General features: G+C 31.2%; 1 protein-coding gene across 1 annotated transcript in view; it reads left to right on the top strand.

The window, feature by feature from the left end:
• The window catches only part of Ugt50B3 (UDP-glycosyltransferase family 50 member B3), a 35,454-nt gene that overhangs the window by 5,106 nt on the left and 17,314 nt on the right, over nucleotides 1–13,034 (top strand). The window contains exon 2 of the mRNA XM_089697536.1: nucleotides 3,516–3,654. Within this exon, the coding sequence (XP_089553662.1) occupies nucleotides 3,652–3,654 (3 nt within the window). The 5' untranslated portion in view covers nucleotides 3,516–3,651. The remainder of the gene's footprint in view (nucleotides 1–3,515; nucleotides 3,655–13,034) is intronic.

Genomic DNA, 13,034 nt, shown 5'->3' on the forward strand with positions numbered 1-13,034 from the left:
GCTTTATATTACACACCAAAATAATGAAATAAAATTAAGTAAAATATACATAAATTGCACAATAGCCGACCTTATGGCTACAGAGCCATCTCTTCCAGGTAACCCAACCAAGGAAAACAGTAACAAAGAACGAATACAAGTAGGTGGTGCATACCAAAGCAATATATACAATAATAATATAGTAATACCAAAAAAGTAGGAATATAAATAATACATAATTTACAACAAATAAAGAAAATAATATATAATATATAATAAAATAATATACAATAAAATAAATAAATACAGATAAGAGAAAGAATATATAAAGTCATCACTTAATTAAGGACATGTAGTAATCAAAAAGCATTAGCTATCAAAAAGCATTAAAGCTATTGCATAGCATGCCTTCAAGCCACACCTCCGTGTCCGTCGGAGTGGGGAGCGTGAGGTTTTTGCGTTACGGAATTTCTCGATTCGGTCCCCGCGCTCAAGGCCCGCGATAGAAGCTATGCAATAGCTTAAAAAAATCTTATTGTTAAATTGTCTCTAACCCTGTCGCAGAAAATATTAATAAGAGTATGCCAGAACACATTTAAGCAAGTAAAAAATTGAACTATAACTTGACAGTTAGACATTTCTTGCTTCGGTGATATCTCAAAGGATGATAAAGCTGTACCTAGTTGTGTACATCCTGACAATGAAACACTTTGATTACTGGACAAATCTCCACTATATTAACCTAGGTCAAAATCTATCTGAATGTCCAATTTCAACCACTTCACTTTAGTAGTTTATAACACAAGTAACTTAATAGTTAAAAGAATTAGTAGATATAGGTACAGGAAGTACCTAAATCTATACATAAGCATAGCATATGACATAGATTATAAAATGGCGTTTACCCGTGATATAGTTCACGGGCCACGGCCATTATGGCCCTTGATTTCCTGGTCATCATATTTTGTGAACTGTGGAATGAATACGTAATCCAAGCTGTGTCAGTGTGTCACGCTGGTTGCGCTGTTTTATGTTTACACGTCGTTACCGAGTGACCTTTCACAATTTGACGGCTCATAAGTTTGCTTTCGATGATTGGTGCTAGTCAGACGTTTACCATTTACAAGATGTTCACATAATTGTATTTTAATGAGCTATCATCAGTTTTCAACAATATTTCGCTGTTTTTTTTTATAATATAAGCTAAATTTTGCTCCTGATTCTGCCTTTTGACAAAGGTGTCGTTCAAATTTACATTTCCACTTATAAAATTCACGGAGATAGAGTCGCTTGGTCCAAGGTATATTAGAAGGTTTACAATGAAATGTTGTTCTCGTTTCTTGTGTCATTATGAGAAATTCTTTCCTATTATTTCTATTTGATGAATTAAAAAAGAAAGTAGTCTACCTATACGTTTTAAGTCTGGTCGCTGAAACAGGCTTCAAAAAGGTCTGAAGTGGTCATTGGCCCGGTCACGGATATGATACATGAAATATCACCACGTTTACCGAAAATCATACTCATAATCATGTGTCAATTCGTGGGAATACGTAGGTCACACTGTTGCTATATTATATTTTATACCTTCTGCTATAGGTAATATTATTATAGAATCTTCTTGATTGGTATTAATTTGAGGATGTATGGATTTTTTTGCTTTGCTTACGCTTATAAAACTTATTATAAAAAGACTTAGTTATTCCGGGTTGGTAAAAAAAAAATAAAAAAAAACATCCTATGATACCCGGTCATGCTGAAGTTCTCTACTGATGTAAAAATTATTTCAACAGTAAGAGTATTTTTTCAAGAAAGATTGCAACAAAAAATTATCATACCATTTGTGTCAAAACTGAAACCATTTCTCTATATTCTATAATATTAGTATAGACGTCGATACCAATATGCATTTGTTTGGTTAATGTTAACCCAGTTTACGAAATGTTAGAAATTATAAGCAAATCAAGTGTTTATGTTGTATGTATAAGCAGCTTAAGTTATAATATAAGACAATATTTATCTTAGTACTTGTGTACTAATATGATGATTGATGGTATTTTATATTATCTAGTAGGTAACGGTCTGGTGGACAGAGCTTAAAGCCTATTTAATTCATTTTATTTTATTTCGTTTAAATTTTTTTCAAGGAAGCATTGGTCCTTTATTGGTTAATAGAACCATGGAATCATTTTTTAAGAGTTTTTGAAGTGCAACTTCTTTGGGCGCGTTGAAGTTTCAGTTCTGACACGTGTGCTTGGCACACACATTATTTTTTCTTAAATAAGACACTATATAGGTACTTAGCCTAGCTCTACCATCATTACTTATTACTTAATATAACGATCGTAATATAGTTCGGGTTTATAATATAGATCGGGGATTTTACGTTTTTTTGAATTTTTTTATTATAATTTTATTCACATCAAAAACTAATAACTTATCCAACATATCCAAAAAAAGATTAAAATTTCGTGCAAGAGATTACACAACAAATGCAGTATGTATAATCCGATGGAGTTTGCTTAATCAATTATGTAATTACGCGAGGTCATATGAAGTGGAAATTTGCCATGTGCTCGCTGCACTCGTTAAAAATTATTATCCAAAGATTGCAGGCTTGTGATACAACTCCATTGAATTATTCATACTTACCATATTTCATGCCGTGGTGTGATTAGTATGTAGGCACATACTATGAGTGAACTAAAAATCTTTCTCTTTATCCTTTATTTTGAGCAGCCTGGAAGGGATAGCTGATAAGTGATAAGGTCGCCATATTAATCCCTTCTTTGTACATTTGTAATCATTTTTGATTTGTCTGGTATATTTAGGTAATTGTTAAATGAATAAACATGTATTACGCAGCTCAAACGTGTGCGTATAGTATTAATGTAATAAATATATACGTATATGTACTAGGTCATAAAATATCTTATAGTAAACATAGTATTTTGTGGAATCTATTGTAATGGACCAATATTGATTATTGATATAACATGTAGGTATGTAACTTGATAATGCTCTCCTAAGGATAAACCTATTAATTACAGATAATTCTCTAAGCACAGACACTAACTACTATTATGTATATTTGGATATTCAAAGCGCTCGTTTTCATTTCATACAACATTGGATCAATTTAAATTTTCATTAAAAACGTAACTACCTAACCTTAAAAAAAGTCGGACGTAAAGTTTTTTCGCACCTTTTTTATGTACATATGCGCTATCTAAATTCCTATAAGTATATAACTAGCCAATTACTTATTTAAATTATAAAATTTCTTGTTATTATTTAACAACTGAATTAGATGATAGAGCAACGCGTCAAAATGTTTGAATTTCTTTTAATTTAATTTTATATTTTTTTTATAAATTAGTTTACTTTTATTTCAGACTATAAAATGAATTTTTTAGTTTCAATTTCTAAATCATAACGAGTATTTAACATCTAGCTAGCTAAAACGCTGTCGAAATAGTTTCGATGTAAAAACATCACAAACGACTGTCACTTTCACTAAAGCATATTTTTTTTTGCAGACGAAAGCAGTGACGAAGGAAGTGCAGCAATTGGTTTTATTTCGTTCGTCTGTGGAGTGAATACTTTTTAGTGAATTCAAACGTATTTAGTGCTAGTGATTTAGTGTTGTGACAATTTTTGTGCTTCGGACTGAAAATGGTATGTAAATTAAAAAAAGAAAAGAGGTTTGGCCAGTTTTTATTGGAAATATTTACTTGAATAATTAATTATTAATATTTGATCATGATGTAATATGCATAAGAATTTTACTAATTAATATTTGCTTCATTAACATAGGTTAAATTAAAAAGTTTTGAAGAAGGTTAGTTATAGAGGAGTGTGTATATATAGTTCAACGACATTACAATGCAAATAGTGTATACTCTGTAGTGATATCATACTAATAAATAAACCGGACTTTTAAAACTTAATATTTTGGAAATTATATAGGTTCAAATAGATTAAACAAATATTATGAGAACACGCTAATAGATTCTTTAACTTAGTATTCTAAATGCGAAGTAAATATTGTCGTCCATCTGCTTATTGTTAAATTTTCACACTTAAATTAGCGATACATTTGCGAATTAATAAAAAATAGAGATTGTTTGAGGCATTCGATAACTTATAATTAAAATCGGGATATGATTTGCATGATTTTTCCGTATAACCATTAACAAATATATATCGTGTGTATACGTCTTGTTTATCCTTGATAGAGGACAATTTCAATTTTAATGACAGATTTCCTTATCATAAAATAATAATTGCTCATTAATCCAACCAATATTATGCGACAACAATAGGTGCTTTACTTGCCCATATATAGAATGTTATCGTCGCAGAAAAATGGGCGGCAAAATATTGTAGTCTATGAAAATATGCACAACGTCATAGACTAAGTGACCCAGAATCACCATTTCCGTGGTTTAACCATAAAGCAGGGTAGAGCGCGCGTGGAATAGATTATGCAATGAATATTGCTATTATTTTTATAATAATATATGATGTTGTTGTATAATATTATTTCAGCTTAGTTTTGCACGCCTCATAAGCGAAGCGTTGAGGTGGGTACTACTGTCACTTCGCGCAAAACATCTGATTTTTCAAACTTAAAATGTCTTTATGTATCATACATTGCACTTGTAAGATAATACATACACACACATATTAAGAAAAAACACTATTTTTAACGTTCATGATATTTTTGATGTCATTTTTGTTATTTAAACTAGTTAAAAAACAGTTTAAAAAAGTTCTGTCTTGGACGTCCGTGTGTCTGTATGTGCGGATCCTTTTTCTTGTTAACACGATAGCGACCGAAATACTTTACTAATCGAGTCTTTTTTTTTCTCTTACGCTTGAGTATGCTCAGGAATAGAACCCTTTCATTTTTCAGGGTCTGATTCGATGTGGTTTAATTGTTATTAAATAAACAAAAATAATAATTAATAAATATTTATTAAAAAAAAATTATGAGGCGTGCACTTTTGGATTTTCCAAATTATTTATGTTAATGTTGCAATATAAGACAGATTTGATTTATTTATTGATGCATTCGCTCTACCACGATAACTTATTAAGTATTTTTGTGCAATAATTCTTATAACCAAATTTTGTTTTATTGTTAATACAAAATAAGCTTCCATTAAAACTAGAGGGATGGGGTAACATGTTGTAGATCCGTTTCACTGAGAGATTTTTAACACTATATTTTTATTTGAAGCGCAATATTTAGTCTATGGTTAAGAAGAAAAAAAAAGTCGCAAAAATAAGTCATGTCGCAAATTGCTAAAATATGCTAATATCTTATGAGTAGGTAATGATGCATTCAATATTGAATTAACAATTAAAATTTACGACTGTTTTTAAATGCTAGCAAGAATTGTTAATAACTAATCCATACTAATATTATAAATGCGAAAGTAACTCTGTCTGTCTGTCTGTTACTCAATCACGCCTAAACTACTGAACCAATTTGCATGAAATTTGGTATGGAGATATTTTGATACCCGAGAAAGGACATAGGCTACCTTTTATTGCAAAATATGTACCACGGGCGAAGCCGGGGCGGACCTCTAGTACTAAATAAATGCCTGAACACGTTTTGTATGCAAGAAATATTCATAAATGTCAGTTGAATATGACATAACTATTTTGATTAAAATTGAATCCATATGTAAATTTAAAAACGTTAAGGAAAACACAAACCTGTTAAGCCTTTAGATCTAATTTCAGTGCTTTATGAAAGCTTTTATGTAATGTTACTGTGACGTATTTTATGACTTCTGCTTTTGAATTTAAGGTGTAATTTTGCTCGATTTCAATAAAGCAGGGAAAGTGTTCTGTGGTGTAATTACTTTCACTATCTAGACGGTCATGGTCGGGTTTCAAACAATGGTTAGGCTGTTTATGTGCGCTACGTTTAGTTTAATTTGCTTTGAGAAAAAAACCTAATTCACTCCAATTTTAAAATTTTCTTATGAAAATTAACCCTTTATACGAGTGTATTGTGTTAACATTTTTGAATGATAATTCATAACTCACTTTTCATGTTGGTGCAGCATAAGTGCTTTTTAAGCAACGTAAAAAACACTCTATGAACTTGATCTACTGAAATTGTAGTGTAGTAAAGTAAAAATAGTAATTGTAGGCTTAAAACGCATTGTATGCATAATGAGAACTTCAAGAAAATCCGTATTACGGATATTTGTATAAAAATTATCATAGATAACTTTGAAGAGAGAGAGACTCATTGCTGAACTCTAACTTATTTTTGTCGATTACAAAATATAACGACACTATGATGATAATTGGACGATAAACAAGGTATAGTTTCTAAATCTTATGAAATATATAAAAGTTTACGAACGCCCCATTTGTAAACAGCCTAATAACGTATGTTGCAAATTATGTAGCGTGGATCGTTAAGCGCTCAAATTTACTTCTTTGACAGAGAGTCGCCAACGGAATACAAAAGAATTGATCATTTTGGTGTGGTTAAAAAAAGAAAAGATTCTCCTGATAGCTTTATTCTTTCTTAGGGCCGATTTTTCAATGCTTGGATAAAACTTATCCGTCCAGTAAAGTATTAGGTACTTACCAAGGTACTACACGATAATATTAAAATGTCACGTAAACTGTCAAATACGGGCAATTATAGAATACCTACGTTTTTAAAATGGTAGTTTTATACACTATTCGACGAATAAGTTTTAAGCATTGAGTGTATGTAAAATGGTAGTTTTATACACTATTCGACGAATAAGTTTAAGCATTGAAAAATCGGCCCTAAAAGACGAAAATTAGAAAACAGCCATTAATAAAATTATAATATTAATGACATAATTATTATTAATAACATTAGAACCAATAAATATCTACTTATAATGTGCTTTTATATTAAATTCATAGCAGTTGAGTCAATTTTGCTCAACAAAATATATTTCAGGGAAGTCTTATTTTATGTTTTCAAATAATAATACTATATTATGGTAATAAAATAACCAGATTATCGTTTCACGCTTTCTCCAACGGCTAAAATGTAAATAAACATTTCATATTTATTTTAAAATTATTGTAATTTGTTTCCTTAACATCAATCCTCGTGTTTGCTTTTCTTATGAAATTCAAATTGTGTAAAAATAATACGATTGTAGTACAATAAAGCTTGGTATACAGTGGGATAAGTTATTTTTTTATTTAGTTAAGAATCATAATAATATTATTTATTTATTATGTATCTACATAATATTTGTGTATCTTCGACAGTTTGGTTAAATATCAATTTATAAATCTGGTAAAAAATCACCTATTATAGATGGCAGAGCTAAGATCCTCTTTTTAATTGATGTTCCCAAAACGAGGGATGGTAATCAATTCGTAGCATGTTATGGGGTCAGAGAACAATTTTTGTTATCTAATGGCATTCGTGGTAAAGCTACAACTATTTCCTGCGTACAGTTGAACACTTACACCGATCACCCACATTCAAGAGTCAAGACATATTAACTAGGTAGCACTACTGTGATACATTAAAGAGACATGTTCAATTTATTTATAACTAGCTTTCTGCTCGCGACTTCGCCCGCTTTGTCAAAGCTATTAAATTATATACTAAAACCTTCCTCTTGCATCACTCTATCTATTAAAAAAACTGCATTGCGTTGCGTAGTTTTAAAGATTTAAGCTTACATAGGGACAGAGAAAGCGACTTTGTTTTATACTATGTAGTGATGATTCACCTAATAAGTGATACGTAGAATGCAACTTTACTCCACAATATTCATTTAGCTTAACGAATTAAAGCTGAATTTATACGAAGGAAAATAGTAAATAACTATCAAAGCTAAGTGTGTACCAAGCTTTAGATCAGCATTAGCTTGCTATGAAGAATAACACTGGTGTATTGTTATAAAGTTATATGAAATACAACTTCATAAAAATAAACATATTTGCGTATTAAACCCTGAAAACAATTTCCATTGTAAAATAAACAATCCTTAGATTAATGGTATTTATAAATTAGTTTGTAGAAGATATACCTAGTTACTTCGGGTTAAATGCCGGTTTTTTGCATTAAGTTTTTTTGGTGGGTTTTTCAATTTACATACAAAAATTAGCAAATTGAAGTATTACTGCGGGCTCTATAAAATTCATGTAACTAAGAACTTTTTTAATTTCAATAAAAATTAGGTTGTTAGAAAAAATTGAATGGCTTTTTTATAAATGGCCCCAAAATAATTTTGTCTTTAATTAATTTTTTTCAACATTGTACCACAAGTTTTAATATATACATACTAATTTTAATTAATCGTAAATGAAGTCATTACCTCCTACATTCACGTGGTGTCACTCACGCTAGAATAATCAAATATTGAATATTCAAAGATAATTTGAATACCATGAACGTCACATCACTAGAATAGCAAAAGTTTGTGGAAGTCAAATATTTGTTCCGGATTAATATCGCTTTGAGGAAATGAATTAGTTTATCTATAGGTACAGATAATATCACAGATAATAATTTAATAATAATTCTTTTCAAGCGTAGAATGGACGTAAAGCGTGTACCATCTTAGGCCGTATTCAGAAAGAAAGCTGGAAACTTATAAGCGCTTACCGGCGCTTGTCAGCGCTGGTAACCCGTGCACAAGCTTCAACACGCGCTGGTCAGCGCTGGGCGCTGCCATAATATAAAATTTGTCTTGGTCTGCTTTAACCTGCTTCCTTTGTGTAGAACAATAAGCGCTTATAAGTTTTCAGCTTTCTTTCTGAATACGGCCTTAGACACATTCATTGTGATCAAGCGCTTCCCTATTCACAACAAACAAAATAGTTAACATAATTAGTATGTAAGTATGATATGAGATTTGATTTAGGAGTACGTTAGATTTCGATATTTTAACTCTCAGCGAATAGAAGTAGTCAGTATGTTGTGTTTGCATATTTTGTTTAATTGTTTTTTTTTATATTTTGGCTCAAAGGACAACTCAAGTAAATGCTCATTTAATTTAATACAATCACAAACAGCTGCAACATGTGTTTGTGACTAAAACAGAAAAATAAATTAAAGAAATTTAAATGTTTTATAATTTTGTCATAATAATATAGCTTCAGGCTTTGTCAGAGACTATACCTGGGTATGAATAGGGAATAGGTGAATGACTGGGTTTCAGATTCAGTATTCTTTGGAATTCATACTGTAAGTAGATTTTTACCTTTGTATCTAGAAGTAGTTACAATATCAAAAAGTATTTGTTGTGACAGTGAAGGTAATTTAGGTTCTCTTTTTTTGTATTTAATTTCTTTGAAAGAGAGTTTAACATTTCATTCAGAAGACGAAACCACAGACAGAAATGTAGTATAAACATAGCGTATTTTTTATTATGGTTACACAAGTTATAAAACTGCAAAGTTTCATCAATATCACCTCAGGAGTTTTGGCTTTCTTGACAAAGAAACATATATATCCCATCATCCGACCACTCGTTTTCATTTATTTATATTTAAATATAAGTATGATATTATATCCTTAATAATTACTCATATTGATTATCTTCCTGATTACCACATGCATTTAAAAATTCTCTTTCCCGCCTTGAAGGTTTTTGGCGCGTAATCAACATAATTACTGCATTCTTTGTGAATTGTGTCAAGTATCATGGCTCATTGCGGATTTTAAGGGCCATTATAGCAATATAGCCCTGACTTTACCTTTAATTAAATGAGTAGAAATTCTTAAATCAGTTAAAAGTGTGTGAAAACATCAAGGATTGGGAAAGTTCCTGAATATTTATTTTATTTGCACACTAGCTGTGCCGTGCAGTTTAACCGCAGTGCTCCGCTCTTGTTGATCTTAGCGTGATGATATATGTATTATGTCTTAGCGTGATGATACCTATATAACCTATAGCCTTCCTCGATAAATGGGCTATCTGACACCGAAATAATTTTTCAAATCAGACCGGTAGTTCCTAAGATTAGCGCGTTTAAACAAACAAACTCTTCAGCTTTATAATATTTTTTAGTATAGATATTATTTTAATTATTTGGTCCCATATTTTATTATAAAGCTTTAAACGAAACTAACTGAGGAAATGAAGTGAAATAAATTATCAATTATCGAAAAAAATCAATCATATCTTTTGACAAAACATATTCAAAATCCAAAAAAGGCATATCTATCATAATGTAGTTAAAGCCAATGTACTTTGTTATCAAATATGTATTCAGAACCAGGTATTTCCAAGCAAAGATCATATTATATCTAACCGGTTAGCTTCGGACAACGTACTTATAACCTTAATTTGTAGAAAACAGTATAAAATACAGACTGAAGCGTTTTAACTGTCTAGAGAACAAAGGTAGTGGTTAGAATGGATTTCATAATAGCTGAAGATTTGGTTTATTTGTAAACGTAGAGTTATAAATATAGAGTTTTTATGCTAAAAAAAGTCGCCATTATATTTTATTCATTAATTAGCGGTCCGCCCCGGCTTCGCCCGTGGTACATATTTACGTTTCCTCTACATAAGAACTATACTGGTACTTCAAGGAATATAATAAAAAATGAATTATCGAAATCGGTCCACCCGTTCACGCGTGATGCCGTGATCAAGGAAAACGGGTTTCATTTTTAAATATATAGATAGATAGGTATTGGGTTTCCTATTTGATGTGACAAGTTTTGATGTTCTGGATCACAAATTGTTGTCTAGCTTTGATCAGGAATCGAGATACATATTAGAATAAAAAACACTCATATATCATTAACACGTTCGCGGACAGTAACGACCACAGGCGTCTAGACAGCTAAAAGTGATACGACAGTACGTCTGTCGACGTATCAGTTTTTACTTGCATAAAATCAGTACGCCAAACGACGAGCGATTTTTCATACTATCATAAAGAACGGCATGTTGTACTGTCATCACAGGTATAATTACGACTTTTGTACTGTCACTGCATTATTTACAAAAATTCGTCAAAGGAAGGTACTTCCACGCATACATTCATATTTTTTTACCCCTCTCCCCGCGCACACTACGCCCGTGGGCGTCATGTTTGCATACGGTTAGTCGAGTACTGCGCCGCTGCGGTGATCCCGCGTGCCGCGTGTGAATTGTTGTTTAGAAAGTGAGTATTTTGTTTCCAACGTAATTTAATTGTTTTACTCATACTGGATGTACTAATTAAAGTCTAGTTGCTTATGTAAACAACATATTTATGTTGCTATTGTTTGTTGTGAACACGATTTTGTTGAACTAAATTTGTAACGAATATTTTTGCAGATGGCGTCTCGAGACTCGTTCGAAAAAGAACAATAAAGTCTTCAAGACCTGTTTGATACAGCGTCTACCCCTGAATCGAGTCAAGACCCATTTGCTGATGATGGTGACTATGAATCTGACGCTGAGTACTTACGACGTTTACGCCTATATCCGTTCTGTCATATCATATGGTTTTTTAACCATGTGTTGTGACACTACGCCCCTGGGCAATGTATGAAAAAAAGTAGTGTCTGTACCTGTAAGATATACTGTCCGCGAACGTGTTAATTTATATATTATGTGTTTATTTTTTTTAATATTTTAATATTTATAAATGATTATCGTCTTAATTATGCTCATCAGATTAAAAAAAATATAAAAAAATTGTTGATATGAAATTGTCTACAATAATACAGTATTAATATAGTTCAGGAGTCGAAGAATTCCTTATGGTTATAGGCCAGTAGAAATCGACACTAAAAAACCCTAAATTCGCAAAGCACGATGTAGATTTGAATTTTTGGTATGTTGTTTGGATCAGTTAGGGTGATGTAAATCCCAATTTGCAACTTCGAAAAAGTTGTGCTCGCTGCGCACCACGTGATAAACTGCGAAAATTTTGGACTTTTTTCACTTTTTGCTCTAAAAGTCATAAACTATGCGTTTCTGACAAGTATGATTCAGTACATAAATTAAGGTTATTAAATTTGCAACAATTTAAGCCTAACCACAGCTCTCTAAACCTTATAACATCTAAGCTGTGGCCTTTCAAAGATAAACAGTTTTTCCCGAAATTTTCAAATTTTTAGTTTTGCTCCCGTTTGAACCAAAATATTGGCAAAACCGCTCGTTCTATGAGAAGGTCATAAAATAAAGTTGTAGAAAATTTAATTTTGTTAATTACCTATCCTGCAAATGAAAAAGTATTATCCTTTTTATGATTTTATATGCCCTCAGTTTCAATTCTTTAAAAATCTATTTCTACCTTCTTTTTGTTTTTCAGATATTGTGAGTGAACTATTTGTCCCACAGACTTTGTTCTATGCTCTAATGAAAGAAAATTAAATGCACTACAACTTTATTATACGACTTTCTCATAGAACGAGCGGTTTTTACCAATATTTTGGTTCAAACGGGAGCAAAACTAAAAATTTGAAATTTTCGGGAAAAACTGACTATCTTTGAAAGGTCACAGCTTAGTTGTTATAAGGTTTAGAGAGCTGCGGTTTGGCTTAAATTGTTGCAAATTTAATTAGCTTTGTAATTTTGTTAATTACTTATACTGCAAATGAAAAAGTATTATCCTTTTTATGATTTTATATGCCCTCAGTTTCAATTCTTTAAAAATCTATTTCTACCTTCTTTTTGTTTTTCAGATATTGTGAGTGAACTATTTGTCTCACAGACTTTGTTCTATGCTCTAATGAAAGAAAATTAAATGCACTACAACTTTATTATACGACCTTCTCATAGAACGAGCGGTTTTTGCCAATATTTTGCTTCAAACGGGAGCAAAACTAAAAATTTCAATATTTCGGGAAAAATGAACCATCTTCGAATGGCCACAGTTTAGTCGCTATAAGATTTAGAGAGCTTTAATTAGGCTTAAATTGTTGCAAATTTAATAACCTTAATTTATGTACGGAATGATACTTGTCGGAAACGCATAGTTTATGACTTTTAGAGCAAAAAGTGAAAAAAGTCCAAAATTTTCGCAGTTTATTATTTGCGTATAATCTTTTTTCCTACTTTCCCAAATTTTGTAAT

Source organism: Colias philodice, chromosome 7 (genome assembly GCF_061535455.1).
Source record: "Colias philodice isolate Cphi_HAF_F1 chromosome 7, ilColPhil1 Martin Lab GWU primary, whole genome shotgun sequence".
In the NCBI taxonomy this organism is placed as follows: domain Eukaryota; kingdom Metazoa; phylum Arthropoda; class Insecta; order Lepidoptera; family Pieridae; genus Colias; species Colias philodice.